The 25,581-nt window shown below is 38.3% G+C and overlaps 1 protein-coding gene across 3 annotated transcripts; it reads left to right on the top strand.

Moving 5' to 3' along the window:
* The first annotated feature begins 5,576 nt into the window (after nt 1–5,576).
* Nucleotides 5,577–25,198, top strand: SAMD9L (sterile alpha motif domain containing 9 like). Of its 3 annotated transcripts, XM_057304449.1 has the most exons (4): nt 5,596–5,772; nt 7,384–7,484; nt 9,058–9,260; nt 19,903–25,198. In XM_057304449.1, exon 4 carries the CDS (start codon nt 19,923–19,925, stop codon nt 24,678–24,680), a length of 4,758 nt encoding a protein of 1,585 aa, XP_057160432.1. In that variant the 5' UTR covers nt 5,596–5,772; nt 7,384–7,484; nt 9,058–9,260; nt 19,903–19,922; the 3' UTR covers nt 24,681–25,198. The 3 variants fall into 3 exon arrangements, with proteins under 3 accessions (XP_048069059.1, XP_026361422.1, XP_057160432.1); XM_048213102.2 differs by lacking the exon at nt 7,384–7,484 and having other exon boundaries at nt 5,577–5,772; nt 9,051–9,260; XM_026505637.4 differs by lacking the exon at nt 7,384–7,484 and having other exon boundaries at nt 5,581–5,772.
* The last annotated feature ends 383 nt before the right edge of the window (nt 25,199–25,581 follow it).

Genomic DNA, 25,581 nt, shown 5'->3' with positions numbered 1-25,581 from the left:
ACATGGCCTGAATAGCAGAACAGCTTACACCACAGTTTGGATTTTCTGCCAAGCTCCTTCTTCCTCTAAACTCCATAGACCATATAATCCCTTTAAACTGTTGATGTGACAGGGTGCTGAATTTGTGTGGTATATCTTCCACCTCTGGCATGTATCCATCTTACTAAGGAATCCAGAGTACTTGCTATTTACTGTACACTAAGTCTAATTAGCATGATGTTACCACAGTGGACAAATGTGATGTTCTATGAAATAGCAACATGATCTCGTTTCTCATAGGCAATATTAAAACTACATTAAGAGACTTACTATAACCTTGGAGCAACTGCATGGATATGTACTGCTCACACTGTTTCCAGTGTAAAAGCAACCTGGTTTTGATCGTCATTACTGATAGAGATTGAAAAGAATACATTAACCAGATCAATAGCTGTATATCAAGTCCCAGAGGTTGCGTTGATCAGTTGCAGTGCTTGATTTATCTACTTTTGCCAAGGTCATCTAGGAGATTTGAATAGAGAAATAAAGACCACTACTCATTCTTTCATTAAGTTTTTGATAGGAGTGCTAATCTCTGCAACTCTCCTCAGGATGACATATCACTTCTGGTTCACTGTCTTGGCAGGAGGATGTATGGGCAATTTTAGGAGCTTCTACTCGGTCCATTCTACTGTAATGACTCTTGTTCAATAGGTCATGAAACCAGTGTGAGAGTTTTGCCAGCTGATAAGAATATTTATCACAGTTACGTACTCAGGACTGGAGAAATAACCAGTGTGAGTTTGCAAATGCATTGAATCCACCTGTGAGATGGACTTGGGCCATGACCCTATTAATCTGTTTTCTCCATAAGCCCCCACTCTAACCAGAGCACCACAGTGGCATTTAGGATCCTTGACATCAGTGTCAGCTCAGAACTTACATCCAACAATCCTCATGAGGTTTAGGTAATCCCCCTTTCTTCACTGCACATTCAGGTAAATGTGTACAGGTCCCTGTGGGGAAGAATTGAGAAAATATTTATCCTATTTATTGCTGTAGCATTGCAGGGCCTTTATGAAGAGAGAGTTGGCTTAGATCTCAAAACTGGCTATAGGAACATGATTGTCTAATGTGCTGACTGACATCTGCTCTCCAGCTGCTAATCTTCTGGATTATGCAAGTCTGGTTATACTTGTCATAATTATCATAGTTTTGGGTTGCTCACGCGTTAGGAACATACTCTGATCTCTTAAACAAACAACAGACCCTAGATACCATTCTGTTCTTGCTGCTTGCTATTATTTTTTCCACCTTGCTTCTCCATATAAGTGCTGCCCCTGGGACACTGCCATTCCAGAACACCATCCTCTTTCTTGAGCCAGGTTCTATGGCTATATCTCCTCCTATCAATGCTGGCTTTCAGCAGATAGATATCACTGAGTTCTTAAAATTCTTTAGCAATGCATTCCATATTGCCTTAATTAAAGGAGTGACCTCTAGCAAGTTGCCAGGGAAAATAAACAAATAGTGGGTTCTTTAGGATCATATAATAAATGTATTTCCTCTGTGAACCTTGTGATCTCTTTTTCAATATTCTTCCAAGGTAATTCCATCATTTCTACCTGTTTTACTATGGTATAAAATGGATCTTGACCAGGACATTAAATCTAGAATTAGAAAGTGTCCCCTTGGCAATAAATTTCCCCAGTCAGGCTTATATTCTGCCATTCTCACACCACTATGCAATGCCCTTAAGATCTACTATCACGTGTGTTACCCAGATTTCTGATGGTAAATATGACATAATTTTGCAGGGTATGTATTCTCAGGCTCTAATTTTCCTGCTCAATCTGTATTGAGACCTGACTCTAGCTATTGGTCCTCAATGTACTGTATTATTGAGTCTGAGTTTGGCCCATCATAATCATAATGTGAAATGTAAAAACATTCTGTCAATAGTAGTGTTGTAAGGTGATAGATGGGGGCTACTCTTATGGTGAACATAGCATAAGGCTTAGACTGGGAAAATCACTATGTTGTACTTCTGAAAGTAATGTAACATTGTGTATCAACGATCCTCGAATGACAAAAGTTAAAAAAAATTTTTAAACACCCATTTTTTCCCAGCTTCCCTCTTCACAGAAGCCACCAGTACTTCTATTCTCTTTTACCATTCCACATGCTAAAAGACTTCACTGTACAAACCCCAACTTCTGTTTCATGTGTTATTTCTCATCCCACTTTTTACTGCAGTAGACAAGCATATTAGATCTGAAAACTTTGAATCATACGGAAGGTAGTTTTCATAGATTCCAATTTCACTTAAGGGAATATATGCAATTTAGGAATCACAGAGTTGTGAATAGACATCTGTGGAAGACATGGCTAATTGTCTATTGTCCCTTGATATATGGCAATAGAATATTTAGCTGCATTGCTAGATGTGACCCTATGTCTGTACTTCTCTATTATGCTCTCAAAATAAAGTAATGCCTGCCATTTCCCTCTCCCACCTACCATGGCTATAACAGACATTATGGCAGCAGTCAGAGCAGCCAACTTGGGTCCCACAATGGAAGCCATGCATTGAGGATGACGGAGTTAAAAGATGGAAGAAGCTTGGAAAATGATGGTTATGGAGTTTCCATACCAGCCTTTGTATATCTACCTGGATTTTTATATGAAAAGAAAAATAAATAAACTTCTATCCTTACTAATCCTCTGATACTTTGGGTAACAGTTTGAGCAAATGAACTAATGTTCTATCTGATCCAACAGCATTAATTTACACTGTCATTAATAATAAATTCTATGGCTAAAATGAACAACTCAGGAAACAACAGATGTTGGTGAGGATGTGGATAAAGGGGAGCCCTCTTACACTGTTGGTGGGAATGCAAACTAGTACAGCCACTTTGGAAAATAGTATGGAGGTTCTTCAAAAAGTTAAAAATAGAGAGCTACCCTACGACCCAGCAATTACACTACTAGGTATTTATTCAAAGGATACAAACATAGTGATTCAAAGGGGCACGGGCACACCAATGTTTACAGCCACAATGTCCACAATAGCCAAACTATGGAAAGAACCCAGATGTCCATTGACAGATGAATGGATAAAGAAGATGTGGTATATATTTATACAATGGAATACTACTCAGCCATCAAAAAGAATGAAAGCTTGCCATTTGTGATGACGTGGATGGAACTAGAGGGTATTATGCTAAGCAAAATAAGTCAGTCAGAGAAAAACAAATATCATATGATTTCATTCATATATAGAATTTAAAAAACAAAACAGATGAACTTAGGGAAAGGGAAGGAAAAATCAAATAAGACAAAATCTAGAGGGAGACAAACCATAAAGGACTCTTAACTATAGGAAACAAACTGAGGGTTCCTGGAGGGGAGGTGGGTGGGAGGATGGGGTAACTGGCTGATGGGCATTAAGGAGGGCACTTGATGTAATGAGCACTGGGTGTTCTATGCAACTGATGAATCACTAAACTCTACCTTTGAAATTAATAATACACTATATGTTAATCCATCAATTTTAATTAAATAAATAAAACAAAATAAAATAACAAAAATAAATAAATAATAAATTCTATACTTTCTGTCACAAAATGTGGGCAAGAAGTTCCACAATTTATTTCCCTGATGCAACTGCTATGAAAAGATGAGCTCAAGGATAAACTTTTCTCAAGGGAACATTACATATAAAAGAAGCAACAGGTAGGACAATTGACACAGGCCTGCAATAATCTTGAAATTTAACTCATAATCTTGACCCCCTAAGAGGCTTCTCCCCTGTATTCCCTTACTTGATTTGTTGGACCACCATTCAACCTGTTTCTCAAATTTAAAAATTTAGAAATGATCCAAGACTTCTCCCTCCCTCCACACATGTATATCTATATCATGCATTCTAACAAGTCCAAATTTTTCATAAATAAATAAAATATAAAGTAATACATGACATAAAAAAAATAGAACAGAAAAAAAATACAATTAAAAGTAAATCTCAGGGTGCATGGGTGGCTCAGTCAGGCCTCTGACTCTTGATTTCCACTCAGGTCATGATCTTGTGGTCGTGAGATTGAGCCCTGCATTTGACTCTGTGTTCAGCACAAGGTCTGCTTGGGATTCTCTCTCTCCCTCTTCCTCAGCCCCTTCCCCAGCTCATGCATGCACACACTTTCTCTCTCTAAAATAAATAAATCTTAAAAAAAAAAAAAGTAAATCTATTCTTACCCTTAAGCACCAGTCCCTTTCCTTAGATGTAACCATGTAATTTCCTGCTATCTATCAAAAGTTCTCATGCATATACCAGCTTATGTGTACATGTTTGTATGCAGAGTCTATATTTGCATGCTGTTAAATTCTTCAAAAAAAATTTTTACATGAATGGGATTATACAATAAATCCTATTCTACTCCTGAATTATTTCCCTTGGAATCTGGAAATCATTCCATTTCAATAGGGATGGATTAAAATTATTTTTAATGGCTATATTTCAGTTGTATGACTATATTACCAATTTCTATTTATGGCCAATTAGGTTATTGCTAATTTTTCTTTGGAATTACCAAAACGCTTCAGTAAACATCTTTGTATAAATATCTTGAAATTTTTCCTAAAGTATTTTGAAATACTTCAAAATTTTTCATAAAGTCTTAGCTGGAAAATCACTGGAAATTTTCTAGTATGAATTGATATATTAAAGCACCCTACAATAAATAGGAAAAACATGACCAATCTAATAGAAAATATGCAAAAGAAATGAATGGGAATTTCATAGAAGAGGAAACATAAACAGCCCTAAACATAGGAAAATTTTTCAAAATCCCAACTATGGATTTTACTGAAAGCATATCACTTTTATACCATTGTAAACATTTTCGACCTCATTAATAATGAGGGAAATGGAAATAAAACCACAACAAGATGTGATTTCACATGGACTTGAATGACAAAAATTAGAAAGTGTCATAATACCAAGAGTTCGCAAGGATGTAAAATAAGGAGAATTTTTAATCCAATAAGGAGAATTTTTAATCCAGTGTAATTACACTACAAATGGAGTGTAAACTCGTGTGACAACATTGGGATATATAGATGGCTCTCTTCTCCCTGTATTTTCACGTGGTCTTTTCTGTTTCTGTTTGTTCGTCTGTGTCCTAATCTCTCCTTACAAAGACACCAGACGTGTTAGATTAGAGTCCACCCTAGTGTCCTCCTTTCAATTTACCTGTCTCTTTAAAGACCCAATCTCCAAATACAGTCACATTCTATTAGAAATTCAACATATGAATTTTGGAGGAGCACAATTCATCCCATAATAGGCACTTAGATCACATTGAGATTTTAATGTTTATTTTTTTTTCTGTAAGTGTTTTCCCACTGCAATTTCTTAACTTTTATGACTTAAAATTCTGTCTGATGAACAGTTTCTAAGCAATGGTTCAAATTTTTTGATAATTTTCTGTGATGTTAACTTTCTGATATTTTACATCCTTCCAAATCCAAATAAATCATTCTTAAGCAAAAGTGAAACTCCCTGCATTTCTACTTCCTCATTCTGTTTCTTCACTGCAGACCTTACACACCCTCAGAGGAGTCAGAGTATCGGGAGACCAGAGAACTCCACAACTTAATTGCTTAGTTTTTCAAAAGGATCTTACAATCTTTTGTCTCCTGGCCATCAGGAAAGGATTAAGAAAACGAAGGTTAAAATCAACTGCTTCAATTTCCTGATATAAAAAGAAGGAAGTTTTCAGAAAAATCTTGGTAAGTTGCTGCATCATTAAACCTTTATATTTTCTGCCTATGGGACAGCTATTTTTTTTTAAATTCCAGCTGTACTTTTTATATAAACACATGTGTACCAACATATTAAACTGAGGCTAACTTTGCAAATGTTCCTCTAAAAAGAAATGTACCGTTACGTGTACTTGGAGTGGTGAGCTTTCTGGGTCGTATAGGGCAGTGGGAAAGACAACAGAGAAACAATGCAAAGTTCAGGAATATAAACGTTAAAGGTTGTAAAGGAACCTGTGGTTATGTGCAATTATACAAAATTCTGTCTTCCATAACTTAAGATGTTATATTAGAAGTTTTATGGTTAGTCAAAGATAATACTCTCCGAAGTGTTATTTTTCTTTGTTAGAATTCCCTTCACATTCATTTTTTACAGCAATCTGGTTAAAAACTGAAATAGAAACTTAACTTCGGGAAATGAAACTTAACTTGCTTGTGTGTAGTTTCATTTCGTCAGACCTGTAGAGGGGGTGTGTATAGCCCTCCCAGACTAACATCAGGATTCTACAACATCTCTCCCCTAGCATCAGCTCTAAGAGTCCTGCAGAACAGAACTCCTCAGGGGATTGATATCTGGGGTGCTCGGAGGACCCCCCTGAGATGAGGGTGGGTGGGCACCAGTGCTCGACCGTGTTTGGATGATTCGGTGCTTCTTGTTCAATAACTAAAGAGAGAAAACCGGAGTAGTTGCTGGAGAATGGCATCCTATAACTCCTTTGCCAATAATTAATGTTATTACTAATAAGATGTGTGTTTATAATTGTTTCAAAACAGGAAGATGAGGGCCCCTAGGAAGCCAAGAGTTATGTCAAGTCAGCCTCAGAATTTATCCACATCAGTCATTTTGATCTTTACTTAGCTCCAACAATATATATGCAGATGCTCTTATAACTGATAGAGTATAAACTACTTTAAAAATATTATCGAATATAATAGGTTCAAATTGTTATATGTTCACAACTGCTGTCATGAACAGGAGAGGGAGGTTGAGAAACTTTTGACATTCTAATAGACCAAGGACATTATTAAAGAGTTTAGTATATCATATTAAGACAAGGTATTGCTGATTTTTCCATTTAACAAAGGAAGACTCCAGATTTGGGGAATAAATGTCTGTGACCTTATCTGAGAAGAGTATATCTATCTCCCTGGGATCTCTTGGTAGAATCTGAACAAAAAGAAGTGAGAGAAAGCTGCCATCTATTAGGTGGCACAAAACTCCCCCCTTGCGGCACTGAACACAGCACGCAGTGAGTCACTGGCTGTGTATAGAGGCCTGAAAGCTGCAGAGGGAAATTCCTGATGTGCTGCTTCATTTCTAGCATGTTAAGCCTTAAAAAAATGAAATAAATAAACTTTAAAACAAATTTAAAAGGGGTACCTGGCTGGCTCAGTTGGAAGAGCATGCAACTCTTGATCTCTGGGTTGGGAGTTGGAGCCCCACGTTGAGTGTAGAGCTTACTAAAAATTAAAAAACAACAACAACAACAAAAACTGTAGACTGTTGGGCCTTATTGGAATTGCTATAATCACTGTCTAAAACAAAAGAGAGACTCTGGAATCTGTCCTCTTGGTCTTTAGGGATATTCAGAGAGGGGGTAGGTGGTTAACATACTGCAAGAGGACTCTGGCTAAGAGAAGATCTCGCAGCAGAGCTGAACAGAGCACGTCTGTGGAAATGGGTAAGGCCCTTGCCAGGAGATCAGCTCTCCAGAGCACCAGCAGCAAATGAGAACAGCAGAGGTGCTGAGGCTCTGACACTGAGGACCCAGAAGAGAGGCCCAGCCCGTTATGAGAAATGACCTTATTTGGGAACTGTGAGTGACACAGCAGAAATGATACAGGATGTTGTGAAACTGGGGTGCCTAGAAGGACTGCAGGAGACACATATTTATTAAGTTTTCTTTCCTTTTGACAAAATTTCCTTTCCCTTCTTTGTGACCAGATGATTGAAGCTAGAGTTAGTTCTTGCCTAATGAGCGACACAGTAAACAAATATTCTTAGATTTCTGTCTGGGATTCAAGCCAAGTGAAAGAATTGCCCCAGTGAAATGAGCACAATCCTTTGGTCCTTTTGTCCAGACATTGCTAACTCAAGAGTTTTCAAAAAGTCCTTATTTTAAACTACCCTGAGAAAATGTTATTCATTCAACAGATTTTTGTTAAGCAGCTACTCTGTGCTAGGCACTGTAAAATAGTGAACAAAATGAACAAAATCCTTGTCCCCCTGAAGTACACAGAATAATGGGTATGGACAGAAAAAGAAACAAGATAAATAGGTAGAAATATGTGGAATACTTTATTGTGATAAATGCTAAGTATATATATTTAAAGGAAGGGAAAAAGAAAGAAAGAAACCAGAGGAGAGATCAGAAACTTTGGAGATGGAATGAAGTTTTCTGCAGGCTGGCCAAAGATGCCTCAGTGAGAAGAAGATAGGAGATGAAAGGCCTGAGAGAAGGGAGGGAGGAGCCCCACAGGTATCCAGGGACCTCCCAGGGAGACAAACCGAGCAGAAGGCTAGAAGCAGAAGCAGGTTCTGCCTTGCAAGGAACAACCAGGGGGCCGGACCAGCTTTAGAAAGGGAAATGAAAGCAAGATGTAATACCAGAGGGGTAGCAGGGTGCCAGGTAATGTGAGGCCTTATAGTTTTTAATAAGGAGCTGGGCTTTCACTCTGTGTCAAATGGAAAGCCACTGGGGGGATTGAAAGAATACTGGCATTTTTTTTTACATTTGGACAGGGTCACTCTGGCTGCTATTTTGGGGAAGTTCCCAGCAGGATCAATAATAGCAAGAGGGAAACAAATGAGGGAGCCACTCTTGTCATCCAGGAGAGAGGTGGGGGCTTGGCCGGGTTGGTAGCAGTGGAGGTGGTGGTTGGTGGTCAGACGTGGGACGTGTTTTGAAGAGACCACCTACCTACAGACTTGCTCCACACTGAATGTGGAATGTGGGAGGAAAGAGAATGCCTGCAACATATTTTTGGATGTTTATCTAATTTATTTAGTATTTAAATATTAATTTTTAATTAATTTTTTAATTAATTAAATATTAAAAAGTATTTAAATATAGGAAGAGATGCCATCTCTGTGGAGGATGTTCTTTTCATTATTCTTTCAAATCTTCTATATGTTTGAAATTTTTCACAATAGAAAGTTGGGAAAATCTGTCTCATAAACACTTCCTAAGCAACAGTCCAATCAATTACATTTTAATCTTCTGTGATATCATTTTTTTTTTTTTGAGGTAACAGATTCTCAACAAAAGGCAAAACTGGAAAAGGGCCAGATCTGTTCTGCCTACATCTTTACTTCCTCATACATAGATGATTTCCAGGACATGACTCCTGCAAATTTTCAAGAAAAGGCAACTAATCTAACAGCTTGAGATCAAAGAACCTCATAAAGACCTATTTCAAGTTGCTGATGTAAAAAGGAAGTTTTCAGAAAAGCCTTGGTAAGTTTCTAATCATTATAGATACCTGCTTCATCAACTTGTTTTAAAAGCTTTCTTTAAAAACGAATTCTAAAAACTAAAGCAGAACTTTGAAAGTGAATATATTTTCAAGTGTACATGAGCTATTTTTAATGAACAATTCTAAAAGGAACGAGAATCTTGCCGTTTTCACATATATCATTAGATGTAACTTGCACTGACCATAGAAGTCTTTAAAAATGGGTGGCTCAGTCAGTTGGGTGTTGGACTCAATTTTGGCTCAGGTTGTGATCTCCGAGGGTCACAGGGTGGCGTCCTGCTCCTCACTCAGCAGGGAGTCTGTCTCCTTCTCTCCCTCTCCCTCTGCCCCTTCCCCTGATCTCCCTCTCTGTCAAATGAATATATAAATCTTAAAAAAAAAAAGAAGAAGAAGAAGAAAGAAAAAAAGAAACCTTCTAGCAACTATGGTGCAGAGTGTTTCTAGAGTTGGAGCACTCTGGAGATGAGGCTAGAAAGACCTAAGTAAAATGTAGATCAGAGGATCAGGACTTGAAGCATACCAATCTGTGTAGAAAATTGTAACCGTGTGCAGCTATGGCAAACTCTCCTATAAACTCAAGATGATATCAAATGTTAAAGATCAGTTATTTTATTTAAGGCCTTCCTTCACAACAAGCTTGTACAAAGACTATGGGAAGAAATACATCATTTCAACATGCACTTCCAGAAAATGTCACTAACTTGCTTGGCAGTTTCAGCTCTGAAGAACATCGGAACAGGTGTAGGCCTTCTGGTCTCCGATTGTGAGCCTTCTTTCCTAGAGGCAAAGATACCTGTGGGCTGCTGAGGCCCAGCTTCCTGGAGTAGGCACCAGTGCTTGCCCTAAAAGCTGCTGGTTTGAGCCTTCCTAATCAGCCCCAAAGAAAGAAAATAAAAGTCCTTAAGGAATGGGTCTGAAATCAAGTACTCATAAGGAGAACTCCAGGGTTCAAAATTTTCCCAGAACAGAATAAAGGAGATAAGGTAGAGGTCTTTTCCCCAACTGAAAGCAGAGCAACACCTTTATCCATTTTAGACATACAGGTTTCATGTGCTTTTCTTTTGAAGAAGCAGAACAAAACCAAATGCCAACCAAGACAGCACTGGTTCTGGTCCCATGCACTTATACAATGAAAACAGGTTGGCTGAGAGGAGACACATTTAATCACGATACTGTTTTCCTGATCACAACCCCTCCCCCTTTATTTACACTATGTAGCCTCTTGCCAAACATAAATGTCCCTCATGTTTAAAAAATATGCCAATATTCCAGGATGTAAATCTATCAAAGAATGTTCATGAAAGGTCTTTGTAAGCCTCAGAACAGTGAAATACATTAAAGTTCTATATAAATATTTACAAATCATCACCCCAAACAAGGTTGAAGACACGGATTGGGCCACAGAGTTATACTAAAGCATTATTAAAATGTTTTTGCCCAAATAATGGTCGCCTTGAATTAAATACATAGTTCCAGCCAAATATGGATTATAGACTCTATAAGATGCTTGTATAACTGACAGAGTGCAAAATTCATGTGAAAGTGTTACCAAATATATAGTAACTTCAAATCATTATGTATCTTCTCAGCTCCCATCATAGCAGTGAGCAGCTAAGAAATGTTTTGATGTTATAAAGGGTCTTCGTCTTTGAACAATGGGGCAACCTGTGAAATAGAGATAAAAAGACAGATTTGGGGAGAACAAATGCCATTCCAATTTGAGAAGAGTGCTCCCATCTCCCTGTGGTTCCGACAGAATTCAAACAATTAAGAGAAATGAGGGGGACGTCACCTCCCTGGGAGGTACCACAAAGACAAGCCCTTCCACCATCCCCAAATTACACATACACATGTGTGTCTCTGGGCATCTAGTAGCTGATAAGCAGGAAACCCTTCATGTGTTGCTTCTTGGAGAGTGCTGGGGTCTAGTGGAATTGCTGTAATCACTGGCTAAATCAGAAGAGAAAATCTACAGCTCTTCCTTACAATATTTGGGGCACCCAGAGGACAAGGTGAGAGAGGACTCTGACTAAGAGAAGATATTGCCACAGACTTGGACAGAACAAGTCTGTGGAGAGTGATGAGAGCATCTCCAGAGAAGAGGCCTCCTCTCCAGAGCAAGAGGTATGGACAGTCAATTAAGAGAACAGAAACTAAAATAGAATGTATGGACCTAGTAACAGAAGAAAAGTCAAGAAACAGAACAGGGGTAGATATGGTTTTAAGAGCTCAGGGAAGCTCTTTTCTGATTGCTTCAATTTCCAAGTTGCAGTAGGAAGTAGGGTTACAGCGGAAAGTGACAATGTTGAGGAGGTGTTGGAGATTTGATGAGAGAGGAGAATGTGTAAAATAGTTTAGGACAATGAGAGAATGAATACAGCAGGAAACAGTATGGTAGTTCAAAGCACTAACAGCCTGCTGGAAGACAGTGGTCATGACTTTAAAGTGAGACCAGTCGGGTATAGAAGGTCATTGTCCAGCCATGTTCCTGACATGGGCAGAGTACAAGTGGAGGAAGGAGAAAGCAAGTGATTATAATGAATGAACAAAAAAAAAAAAATCAAGCTAGTTACAAGGGAGAGGCAGTGAGGAGATGCAGGGGCAGGGGGACGGGAGTGAGAAAGTAATAGAATCTAGAATCGGTGAGTTATGGGTCTTGGTGTTAAAGAAATATTAGAATTTGAGCACTAAAGGCAGTGAGTCTAGGAGCGCCTGGGTGGCTCAGTCACCCGACTGAACATCTGACTCTTGATTTCGGTTCAGGTCATGATCTCAGGATCGTGAGATCCAGCCCCATGTGGGGCTCCCTGCTAGGTGCAGAGTCTGCTTGAGATTCTCTCTCTCCCTCTCCCCCTGCTCCCCCTGCTCCTTCTATCTCTCTCTCTCAAATAAATAAATAAAATCTTAAAAAAAAAAAATAAACATAGTGAGTCTAAGGGGCAGGAGATCCTGGTGAGGGAGATATTTGAATCTGAGATGCTGGAAGGCTTGTAGCCATTGGTGATTCTATTAGTTTGCTAGGGTTGCTGTAACAAAGTACCACAAACTACGTGGCTTAAACCACAGAAATGTATTGTCTCACAGTTCTGGAGGCTGGAAGTCCTCAACATCAAGATGTTGGTGGGGTTGGTTCCTTCTGTGGGCTGTGAAAGAGAAGAATTCCCTGTCTCTCCTTTAGTTTCTGGTGGTTTGCTGGTGATCTCTGGCATTCCTTGGCTTATAGATCACCCCAATCTCTGCCTTCTTCTGCACGTGGTATTCTCACTGTATGTGTGTGAACCTCTGTGGCTAAATTTCACTTTCCTATAAAGATACTGGTCATATTGAATTAGGGCTCATTCTAACAGCTTCATGTTAACATCTGCAATGACCCTATGTTCCAAAAGGTCACATTCCAAGGTACTGGGGCTAGGACTTCATCACAACAACCTAAACTTGGCGGGAGGTGATCATTAAGCAAGAGAGTTTATTTGGGATCAAAGAGTTGCAATTTGGGGTACACAGATTTGGGTAGCAACCCAGATAGTGTCCCACCAAGCAAAAGTCAGGCAAAAAGGGAATGCCTAGGGGCACCTGGGTGGCACAGTCGTTAAGCGTCTGCCTTCGGCTCAGGGCGTGATCCCGGCGTTATGGGATCGAGCCCCACATCAGGCTCCTCCGCTATGAGCCTGCTTCTTCCTCTCCCACTCCCCCTGCTTGTGTTCCCTCTCTCGCTGCCTGTCTCTCTCTGTCAAATAAATAAATAAAATCTTTAATTTAAAAAAAAGGGAATGCCTATATACGTTGCTTACAAAGAATTTTTGATTGGTGTTGGGGGCAGAAAACTCATCTTGATTGAATATAATTGATTGCTAAGGCTATCACTAAGAAAACGTCTTGCTAGCAAGTAGCAAATTGCAAGTGTTAGGACTGAGTCCTTGGAATATTTTCTATTTGGCCCAGTTTAAAAGTTCATGGTTCTACCAGTGAGGACATGCATAAGGCCCATCTCCTTAATGGCCTCCTGGCTCCATCTTAAACCCCTTGACATAAATGACCCCATTTCACCTATCACAAACACATAAGTTTGTGTGGAGGGGGTCACAAATCAACGCATGACAGTTTGTGATAAGGTCAATGGTGTGACCATAGCAGTGGATTTGGGGGGGGAGGTTAAGATCATTGGACGAGAAGCAGTCATGATGGAGAAATGCCAGTATATTGAAGGATCATCTAGGTGTCTATGGAGCCACCAAAAATTGTGATGAGAATAGTGTCTGAGGGCATGAGTGCCTCTTCCCCTCAGCTGCCTGCAGAAAGCAGGTCAAAATATATTAAAATATATAAAAAGCAAGTATTCAGCAAATTGTTAAGGTATGAAACATTTTAAGACTAAATTTAAAAATAATACAGTAATCATTTTTTATTCAGCCTTTTCTCCAAAGTGACTTCAAAAAATCTTTCATTAAGAATATGCTTATTAATAACTGCTTATCCTATTGGCTCCATATAGTGCTTGTAAAGAGGTAAGGCAGAACCTCTCCTTCAGTCTTATCTGAGGTGACACTTAGGGACTCTGCAGAGGAGACAGGAGGATCAGGGATGAGCCTCCAGGCTCCTGGGTTCAAGGAGTCATGTCCTGGTTGGTAATTCCCCCTGCCCAGGAATTCTCTTTGGCAGGCCCAGCACCTGGCTCTGGGGGCAGACGCAGGGACAGCCCACTGCAGAGCACCACCTCACCCATCTCCTTGGACCCACTAGATAGGCCTTTGGAAATCCTACCAGGTAGACTATTCCTTATTCCCTTCACTCTGTCCCCCAGACTTGCTCCCTCTACCTTCCTCCTACCCTACTCCAGAAGCTCCACTTTAACTTCACCTGCCCAGTGTCCCCACTTTCCTCCTAGTGACACTCCTCCTCACAGATCCCAGTCCTTTGCCCCTTATCGTTTCTTACACAAAGCACTATCACAGTTTGTCATGATAAACTGTTTTGAATATATGTGTGTATGGTTCTTCCTTCTTTTTAAAATTTTCCCCAATGTACTTTTAGTCCTATGAAAGAACTTCACATCTCTTTTGGTCACCACTAGTTTTCTTGAGCATGATGCCTGATAGGTGCCTAATAAATATTTGTCGAGTGAACAAACAAGTGATATTTATCTCTGGTTGTGATATGTATGCTAATTCTAAGACCCCCTTCCAACTACACTGTAAGTGAATGGAATTGATAATCTGAAATATGTTTATAATGTTCATTGTGCCGGTTGCTTATAGTTCTGCTAATTGGCTCAGGACTAGGTGTGTCCTGCAGAATGAAGCCAAAGTGACTAAGAGGATTCAAGACACTAAGGCACTGGGAAAGTTTTATGCAAGCAAGCAGAAGCTGCTATGCCCGGCAGTAGCATGCGTATAGACGGGGTAAATTATTCTAAAGTGTTTATGGTATTCACACCATAAATGACTAGCATGCGTTTCTTCTCTGGCTGGTATAGGCTATAGGCTGAGGCCTCAGTTTAGCTCATCCTTCACATATGACCCCAAGAAAACCCTCGGGAAAAGCTTCTGCAAGAAACCCCAAACACAGATGGGTCAAATTTACAGTTTGGCTAGACTTTGTGACTTGTTATATAAAAACCTAGGATCTTTAAATCTTTCATGTAAAACGATCTTTTTTTAAACTAGGATCTTTCAAATCTTTCATTTAAAATATTACAAATCTTTTAAAATGTTTGTATTTTCTCTTTATAGTTTAATATTTTTGTTTTGTTTGATACTTAATGCTTTTAATCTATTTATCCTTATAATATTTTCACTTCTTGTTTTCCTTTATTTAAACCACTCTATTGATTTCCTTTTTAATGCCGATTCACTAGGTCGGGGGTGGGACCTGAGAATTTACATTTTTTCAAAGCTTCCCAGTGGTGCTAATGCTGTTGATCTGGACACTACGTGTAGAGAACTGCTGTCAACCTCATCTGCACAAAAGAATGACACCAACAGATTTTGAAAAGTACTAATGCTTGAACTCTCCTCCCACTCTCTCAGCCAATTAAATTATCAGGATGTGGAGTCTCAGGTGATTCTAATGCTCAGCCCAAGTTGAGAATCCCTGCTCCAGGGTGTTCCGGGATACTAAGTTCTTGCAACTCTGCAAAGTATGTAACTGTGGGAACTGAATTACTCTCACATCAATGATTTAGGCTGAAATTGTTTATTTGTTTGTTTGTTTTTAATTTTAGTTTGATTACAGTATACTTAACATACAGTGTTACATTAGTTTCAGGTGTATAATAGAGTAATTTTCAACAACTCTGTACATGACTCAGCACTCATCATGATAAGTGTGCTCTTCATCCCCCATCACCTATTTTACCCATTCCCCCCAACCAACCTCCCTTCTAGTAACCATCAGTTTGTTCTCTATAGTTAAGAGTCTGTTTTTCTTTGTTTGTCTCTTTTTACCTTGTTCTTTTGTTTTGTTTCTTAAATTCCACATATGAGTGAAATCATATTGTATTTGTTTCTCTTTGATTTGTCTCACTTAGCATTATACCCTCTAGATTTATCCATGTTGTTGCAAATGGCAAGATCTTATTCTTTTTTATGACCAAGTAATATTCCATTGTGTGTATATACCACATATACACACATATTCTTTATCCATTCATCTAATCAGTGGACACTTGATTGCTTCCATAATTCGGCTCTTAGAAGTAATGCTGCAATAAACATAGGGGTGCATCTATCTTTTCAAATTAGTGTTTTCATATTCTTTGGGTAAATACCCAGTAATGGAATTATTGGATTATATAGTAGTTCTAATTTTTAATTTTTTGAGGAACCTCCATACTGTTTTCCAGAGTAGCTGCACCAATTTGCATTCCCACCAGCGTTTTAAGAGGGTTCCCCTATTTCCACATCCTGACCTGTTTCTTGGGTTGTTGATTTTAACCATTCTGACAGGTGTGAGGGGATATCTCATTGTAGTTTTGAAACGTATTTCTTGATGATCAGTGATGTTGAGCATCTTTTCATGTGTCTGTTGGCCATCTGGATGTTTTCTTTGGAAATATGTCTATTCATGTCTTTTGCCCATTTTTAACTAGATTATTCATTTTTTCAGTGTTGAGCTCTGTAAGTTCTTTATATGTTTTGGATACTAACCTTTTATCAGATATGTCTTCTTCCATTCAGTAGGTTGTCTTTTAGTTTTGTTGATTGTTTCCTTCAGTGTGTGAAAGATGAAGTCCCAGTAGTTTATTTTTGCTTTTGTTTCCTTTGCCTCAGGAGACATACCTAGAAAGAAGTTGCTACAGCTGATGTCAGAGAGGTTACTGCCTGTGTTCTCCTCCAGGATTTTTTTGTGGTTACAGGTCTCACATTTTGGTCTTTAATCCATTTTGAATTTATTCTTGTTTGGTGTAAGAAAGTGGTTCAATTTCATTCTTTCGCATGTAGCTATCCAGTTTTCCCAACACCATTTGTTTAAGAGACTTTTTCCCACTGGATATTCTTTCCTGCTTTTTTGAAGATTAATTGACCATATAGTTGTGGGTTCATTTTTGGGTTTTCTACTCTGTTCCACTGATCTATGTGTTTATTTTTGTGCTAGTACCATTACTGTTTTGATCACTATAGCTTTGTAATATAACTTTAAGTCCAGAATTGTGATGCCTCCAGCTTTACTTTTCTTTTACAAGGTTTCTTTGACTATTTGGGGTCTTTTGTGTTCCATACAAATTTTAGGATTGTTAGTTCTAGTTCTGTGAAAAATGCTGTTGCTATTTTCATAGGGACTGCATTAAATGTGTAGATTCCTTTGGGTATTATAGACATTTTAACAAACTTTGTTTTTCCAATCCATGAGCATGGAATGTCTTCCATTTCTTTGTATCACCTTCAATTTCTTTCATCAGTATTTTATACTTTTCAGAGTACAATTTTTTCACCTCTTTGTTTAGGTTTATTCCTGGGTATCTTATTGTTTTTGGTGTAAATGGGATTGATTCCTTAATTCCTCTTTCTGCTGCTTCATTATTGCTGTATAGAAATGCAACAGATTTCTGTACTTTGATTTCTGCAACTCTACTGAATTCGTGTATCAGTTCTAGCAGTTTTTTGGTGGAGTCTTTCAGGTTTTCTATATAGAGTATCATGTCATCTGCAAAGAGTGAAAGTCTTACTTCTTTCTTACAGATTTGAATCCCTTTTATTTCTTTGTGCTGTCTGATTGTTGTGGCTAGGACTTCCAGTACTATGTTAAATAACAGTGGTGAGTGTGGACATCCCTGTCTTGTTCCTGACCATGGAGAGTTTGAGGATGATATTAGTTGTGGGTTTTTCATATATGGCCTTTATTATGTTGAGGTATGTTCCTTCAAAACCTACTTTGTTGAGAGTTTTTATCATGAATGGATGTTGTACACCGTCAAGTGCTTTTTTGCATCTATTGAAATGATCATATGGTTCTTAATCCATTCCTTTCTTGTGGAGGGGGGAGGTAGGGGGAGGGGTGGAAGAGAATCTTAAGCAGGCTCCATGCCTGCTCAGAGCCCTATGCAGGGCTGGATCTTACAACCCTGAGACCATAACCTGAGCTGAAATCAAGAGTCAGACACTTAACTGACTGAGCCACACAGTTGCCTCAGGTATCCATTCCTTTATTAATGTGATGTATCATGCAAATTAATTTGCAAATATTGAACTACCTTGCAACCCAGGAATAAATCTCACTTGATCATGGTGAACAATTAAGGTCCTTTTTGTTTTCTTTTTGATAAGTCTGGCTAAAGGTTCATTTTATTTATTAATTTTACTAACTTTTTCAAAAAACCAGCTCCTGGTTTCATTGATCTGTTCTATTGTGTTTTTAGTTTCTATATCATTTATTTCTGCTCTAATCTTTATTATGTCCTTCCTTCTGGTGGCTTTAGGCTTTGTTTGTTGTTATTTTTCTAGCTCCTTTAGGTGTACGGTTAGGTTGTTTATTTGAGATTTTTCTTGCTTTTTGAGATAAGCTTGTATTGCTATATACTTCCCTCGTAGGACCACTTTTACTGCATCTCAAAGGTTTTGGACTGTGTGTTTTCATTTTCATTTGTTCCCATGTATTTTTTAATTTCTTCTTTGATTTCCTGATTAACCCATTCATTGTTTAGTAGCATGTTGTTTAACCTCCATGTATTTGTGGTTTTTCCAGTTTTTTTCTTGTGGTTAACTTCTATGTTCATAATGTTGTGGTCAGGTGCATGGTATAATTTCAGTCTTTTTGTATTTGTTGAGATCTGTTTTGTGACCTAATATGTGATCTGTTCTGGAGAATGTTACGTATGCACTTGAGAAAAATGTGTATTCTGCTGTTTTAGGTTGATTCCTGGGGTATTTAGGATAATTTGATAATTATCCAGTTGTGTTTGTGGGATGTGACAAACCTAGAGTCCTCCTTCTCTGCTGCCATCTTTCTCTTCTTTCTCATTATAGTTTTGATTTGCATTTCCCTGATGTTGGTGAGCATCTTTTCATGTGTCTGTTGGCCATCTGTATGTCTTCTTTGGAGAAATGTCTAGTCATGTCTTCTGCCCATTTTTAATTAGATTATTTGTTTTTTTGGTAATGAGTTGTATAAGCTCTTTATATATTTTGGATATGAACCCTTTATCAGATATGTCATTTGCAAATATCTTCTCCCATTCAATAGGTTATCTTTTAAATTTTTTTATTGTTTATTTTGCTGTGCAGAGGCTTTTTATTTTGATAAATTCCCAATAGTTTATTTTTGCTTTTGTTTCACTTGCCTCAGAAGACATATCTAGGAAAATGTTGCTACATAGGCTGAAATGGTTTTAACAAATTTTAAAACTCATACTATTTTTCTTATCTAATTTCACTCAGGCCAGACCTGTTTGAACTACAGCTAACTCTTTTGGTACCTCTGAGAGCCACAAGAATTAGCCAACCAAATTGATTATCGTGCCATTTTGCTGCCACATCTCTTTCCACCTTGGTAGCCTAACAGCTTGAGTTCCAAAAGACAGTGAGTGATGAGTTAACTGGCTGCTTCATCACTATGTAACAAAGATGGCCTTCTTCCTAGTTGAGAAAGGAGGTTCCTGTTCCCCAACCCACCTCCACTTATCCAGTTTTTTTTTTTAAGATTTATTTAATTAATCTCTACACCCAATCTGGGACTCAAACTCACAACCCCGAGATCAAGAGTCACACATTCTACCGACTGAGCCAGCCAGGCACCCCCCCACTTGTCCAGTTTTATATTTTAAAGTTTATTTGCAATATTCAGCCATGGGCACCAATGCCTGTGTTACTTAAGATACTGGGTTTAAGTTACAAAAACCCAACTTTCACCAAGTTAAGCCTATACAGGAAAATTACTATATGAAAAAATATATATGTCACCCTAGTTAGAAGCTACTGCTCATTTCATAGTCACAATTATAATCATCTAGGAAATAAGGACATTAACTGGGACTATAAAACATTAAAAATAAGTATCAAGTGGCTTTAAAAGTCAACCTTGAACAATATTTTGTATGTGTTGTTTATATCAAATTACATACGTAATTGACTATGTGATTTCCATGATAAAGTATAATACTAAAATACTTATTGTATTACTTTTTCTAAGGAAGAAAATTGCAAGTTGAAATGAGTGAACAAGTAAATCTACCTGAAATTATCAACGACTGGACCAAAGAGCATGTGAAACAATGGGTAACAAAAGACCTTAAGATTGATGAAAAATATGGGCAGATTCTGCTCACTGAAGAAGTAACTGGATTAGTTCTGCAGGAATTAACTGAAAATGATCTTAGAGAAATGGGGCTACCACGGGGTCCGGCACTTTTGATAAAACGTACATATAACAGATTGAATAACAGCTCCTCTGAAAGTAACAATCAGGATTCTGGACAATTAGATCATACCAAACCCTCCAAAAAAGAACACCCAAAAAACCCACAAAAGATGAAAAAGGAAGAGGAAAAATCAGTGGTATCCAATAATGATCATGATCTCAGAGAGATGAGAGATACCAAAGAACAAGAATCGATTCTTATGAAAGAAGATGCATTAAATGAAGGAGTGACCACTGAAGACCAAAATGAGGATAGGCCAGAAACTGAACAGTTGACTTGTATGCCATATCCTTTTGATCAGTTTCATAACAGCCAACGTTACATAGAACATAGTATTCTACAACCTGAAACTGGCCCACTCAATCTCATAGACCCAATACATGAGTTCAAAGCCCTCACAAACACAGAAGCAGCCACAGAAAAGGACATTAAGATGAAATTTAGCAATGAAGTCTTCCGATTTGCATCAGCTTGTATGAATTCACGCACCAATGGCACTATCCATTTTGGAGTCAAGAACAAACCCCATGGACAAATTGTTGGTGTGAAAGTCACCAGTAAGGATGCCTTCATTGACCACTTTAATGTAATGATCAGACAATACTTTGAAGGAAATGAGATCAATGAAGCCAAGAAGTGCATTCGGGAGCCAAGGTTTGTGGAAGTCCTACTGCAGAACAATACACCATCTGACAGATTTGTCATTGAAGTAGATGTTATTCCAAAATATTCTGTATGTGGAGAAAAATATTTCTTAATTAGGATGCAAAGTTGTAAAAACGAAACATGGAAACCAAACCAAGATCTTTCACTGTTTGTGAGAGATGGGCCCAGCTCTAAGGATATCCTGGCCAATGTCAAGCAACGGGCTATAGCTTACAAAGAATTTTCACAAAATTTTAAGTCAGTAGCAGCATCTAGAAAAGTGGCTGAAGAAGAATATGAGGTGAAGGCAAATAAGAAGGAGAGTGAAGGACAAAAGCTGGTGAAACTTCTCATAGGCAACCGAGACTCACTGGATAATTCATACTACAGCTGGTACATTCTTGTAACAAATAAATGCCATCCAAATCAAACAAAGAACTTAGATTTTCTAAAGGAAATGAAATGGTTTGCTGTGCTGGAGTTTGATCCCGAATCTGTGAGCAAGGGGGTGGTCAAAGCTTACAAAAAAAGCCGAGTAGCAAATCTTCACTTTCCAAATCAGTTTGAAGAAAAGTCAAATAACATAAGGGAGAAAATTTCTAGTTTGAATCTTTATGAGCAGCCCAGCTGGATCTTCTGCAATGGCAGGTCAGACTTGAAAAATGAGAGCTATAAGCCTCTAGAACCACATTTATGGCACAGAGAAAGAGCTTCTGAAGTCAGGAAGCTGATTTTATTTCTCACAGATGAAAATATAATGACAAGAGGGAAATTTTTGGTAGTGTTTCTATTACTCTCTTCAGTGGAAAGCCCAGGAGATCCCCTTATTGAAACTTTCTGTGCTTTCTACCAAGCTCTCAAAGGAATGGAAAATATATTGTGTATCTGTGTAAACTCACAGATTTATCAACGATGGAAGGATCTGCTACAAACAAGACTGACAGCAGCAGATGAATTAACAAACCACAGTATTTCGACTTTAAATTTAGAACTGATAAACAGTACTATTCTTAAACTAAAACCAGTGACTCAGTCATCAAGAAGATTTTTGCCCTCCCATGGATTTGCTTCAGTTATCTTAGAGAAAAAGGAAGAGGATATCTTGACTGCACTGGAAATCCTCTGTGAAAATGAGTGTAAAGACACAGACATAGAGAAAGATGAATCTAAATTCCAAGAATTTAAGACATCAAAAGAGGAACACTTTTATCGAGGTGGCAAAGTATCCTGGTGGAACTTCTATTTTTCTTCTGAAAACTATTCTTCAGCTTTTGTCAAAAGGGATAGTTATGAAAAGCTTAAAGATCTGATCCAGTGCTGGGCAGACTCTCCTAAACCAGTATTTGCAAAAATTATCAATCTTTATCACCATCCAGGCTGTGGGGGTACTACATTGGCTATGAATGTTCTCTGGGACCTAAAGAAAAGCTTTAGATGTGCTGTGTTAAAAAACAAAACAACGGATTTTGGAGAAATTGTAGAACAAGTGACCAAATTAATTACCTATAAGGCAACCAGCCCTGAAGATTACTTTCCTGTACTTCTCCTTGTGGATGATTTTGAAGACCAGGAAAACGTTTATGTCCTGCAGAATGCCATCGATTCCATTTTAGCAGAGAAGGGTTTGAGATATGAAAAAACACTGGTGATTATCCTAAACTGCATGAGATCCCAGAATCCTGACGAAACTGCAAAATTAGCTGACAGTGTTGCCCTAACCTACCAACTTTCTCCCAAGGAACAAAGAGCTTTTGAGGCCAAACTGGAAGAAATTGAGAAGGAACACAAGAACTGTGAAAACTTTTATTCCTTCATGATCTTGAAAAGCAATTTTAATGAAATATATATAGAAAACGTAGTCCGGAATATCCTAAAAGGACAGAATGTGGACAGCAAGGAAGGACAGCTCATTTCTTTCCTGGCTTTACTCAACTCCTATGTTACTGATTCTACAATCTCAGTATCACAGTGTGAAATATTTTTGGGAATCATATACACTAGTACCCCCTGGGAACCCGAAAGCCTAGACGACAAGATGGGAGCCTATTCTACACTTCTAATAAACACAGAAGTCGCAGAATTTGGGAGATACACAGGTGTGCGCATCATTCATCCTTTGATTGCCATCTTCTGTCTGAAAGAACTGGAAAACAGCTATAACTTGAATAAGTGTCAAATTGCACTGAAGATCTTAAAGGAGGATTTATTCTATGTTTCTGGAATAGGAAGAGAAAAATTTCAACATGATGTGCAAACTCTTCTGCTTACAAGACAGCGCAAGGAGTATGGGGATGAAACAGACACTTTGTTTGCCCCATTAATCGAAGCTTTAGAGAACGAAGAAATTGAAAAGGTCTTGATGGCTGGGACTCTTCGATTCCCACAAAATGCGTTCATTTGTCAGGCCTTAGCAAGATATTTCTACATTAAAGAGAAGAATTTTAGTACTGCTCTAGATTGGGCAAACGAGGCCAAAAAGAAAGCACCTAAAAATTCCTATATCTCAGATACACTTGGTCAAGTCTACAAAAGTCGAATCAAATGGCGGTTGGATGAAATGAAAAATGCCAAGGATATTACAGTTAATGATCTAATATGCCTCCTGGAAGCCGCTGAAAACGCCTCAAAAGCTTTTAAAAAATCCCAAGAACAAGCCGAGAGGAAAGCCTGCGAAACGGAGCCCTGGGGACCACAGAAGTTGCAAAGAAAATATGACACATACAACACTGCCGGTTTCGTGGGTGAAATAGAAGTTGGTCTTTATGCTATTCAGATTCTCCAGCTCACACCTTGTTTCCTCAAAGAAAATGAATTATCTAAAAAAGCTATGGCAGACTTTTTATCAGGAAAGGGGATGACACCCACAAATCCAAAATGTGAGTATTATTTGGCCCTTAGCAAGTTCACATCCTACTTAGAAAATTTACAATCAGATTTGAAAAGGTGCTTTGACTTTTTTAATGATTATATTGTTCTTTTGCAAATGAGGAACACCCAAAAAGAAACAGTAGAAATCTCCTTAAACAAGAAAATCACTCGTTGTTTCAGGAAATATGGGGAACTTTTCTGCTGTTTGGATTTGGGTTTGCTACAAAGTAGAGAGAGTCAGTTTTTCCAAGAGGAGAGTTTCAGGAAAGGTCTAGAAGCTTTGAGAGCAGATAGGTTTTCTGGACTCCTGGAATATCTTAATCCAAATCACAGAGAGGCTGCAACCAACATGGAAAATATAGTGAACAAATATTCTTTCCTCCTGAAGCAAAACCAAAATAAGCAGCTGACAAAGGAGAAACTAAATTTCATTTTAGCCAACATTATTCTTAATTGTCTAAAACCCCACTCCAAGTCCATCCAACCACTTAGCATACTGAAAAAACTGCTCCGAGAAGCGTTGCTATCCATAGGACCAAGTTATCAATATCCAGACCCTTATTTTTTGGCCTGCCTTCTGTTCTGGCCAGAAAATCAAGAACTAGATGAAGATTCCAAACTCATGGAAAAGTATGTTTCATCCTTAAACAGAACCTTCAAGAGGCAGTATAGAAGCATGTGCAGGTCCAAGCAAGCAAGCACCCTGTTTTACCTGGGGAAGAAGAAGGGGCTCCACAGTCTTGTTTGCAAGGCTGAGACAGAGCAATACTTCAATAAAGCACAAAATGTAAATTCTCTCTTGCCAAGTGGAGACGTGTGGAAAAAAAAAGAAGTCAAAGACCTCTTATGTCGTCTAACTGGTCAGGCCGAAGGCAAGCTAATCTCTATGGAATATGGAACAGAGAAAAAAATTAAAATACCAGTGATACCTGTTTATTCGGGTCCACTCAGGAGTGGTGGGAACATAGAAAGAGTGTCCTTCTACCTAGGATTTTCCATTGAAGGGCCCCAAGCATATGACATAGAAATAATTTAAGAAGCTACATTAACTCACATATGTTTATTCATGATCTATGATTTTATTCCCTCTGTCTATCCCATGGCATTTTGATAACATTGTTGGTTTACCTGTAAATCACAGATTTTGCTTTTATGTCGCTGAATGAATTATAAGGTTTTTGAGGGCATGAAATGCGTCTACACACAGAGTTTGGCACACAACAGGGTTGCTTGTTTAATGTTTTAAAATATATTTTGCTTATGGACTCTGGGAAACAAACTGAGGGCTTCGGGGGGGGGATGGGATAGGCTGGTGATGGGTATTAAGGAGGGCACGTATTGCATGGTGCACTGGGTGTTATATGCAAGTAATGAATCATAGAACTTTACATCAAAAACTAGGGATGTACTGTATGGTGACTAACATAATATAATAAAAAAATATTATTATAAATTAAAAAATGCATTTTCAGACTAACATATTCAGTCGGTATCCACTGTCACATCATAACTGGTTATGTATCAATAAAATCTGTTTTAATTCTATCACCCTTACGAATATACTGAATTGTGAATTACTTTATTCACTGTGAAAGTAGAGATTTAAATAAGATGAATATGGAAGGAAAAGCCTCGCCTCAGTTTTTGGAAATCAAACCGAGGGAGCCACACCAATGTGCCACTTACCTCATCTTGGTATCAATAAATATATATGGAAGGTAAATATTTTGTTCTCTTCCTCCATCCACCCCTCCACCTATACATATACATACACAATTCCTTGTACTCCTTGCCCTTCTCCCATCTCCTTGCTTCAGGAAGGGGAAGAGAACAGAAAACAAAGTAGTCACAAGCTTGCACTCCCTCTGCCCTCTTCCTCCCATTTACAGATAAATGAGCCCTGGGTGTTAGGTGTTGTTATATAAGACTGATGAATC

This window comes from Ursus arctos, unplaced genomic scaffold (genome assembly GCF_023065955.2).
Source record: "Ursus arctos isolate Adak ecotype North America unplaced genomic scaffold, UrsArc2.0 scaffold_3, whole genome shotgun sequence".
Taxonomy (NCBI): domain Eukaryota; kingdom Metazoa; phylum Chordata; class Mammalia; order Carnivora; family Ursidae; genus Ursus; species Ursus arctos.
The sequence above is the reverse complement of the archived record's forward strand: the minus strand, read 5'-3'. Positions and strand labels throughout refer to the sequence as shown.

Excerpts from the sequence above, each read along its gene's own strand:
- SAMD9L (XM_048213102.2), top strand. The coding sequence starts at position 19,923 with ATGAGTGAACAAGTAAATCTACCTGAAATTATCAACGACTGGACCAAA.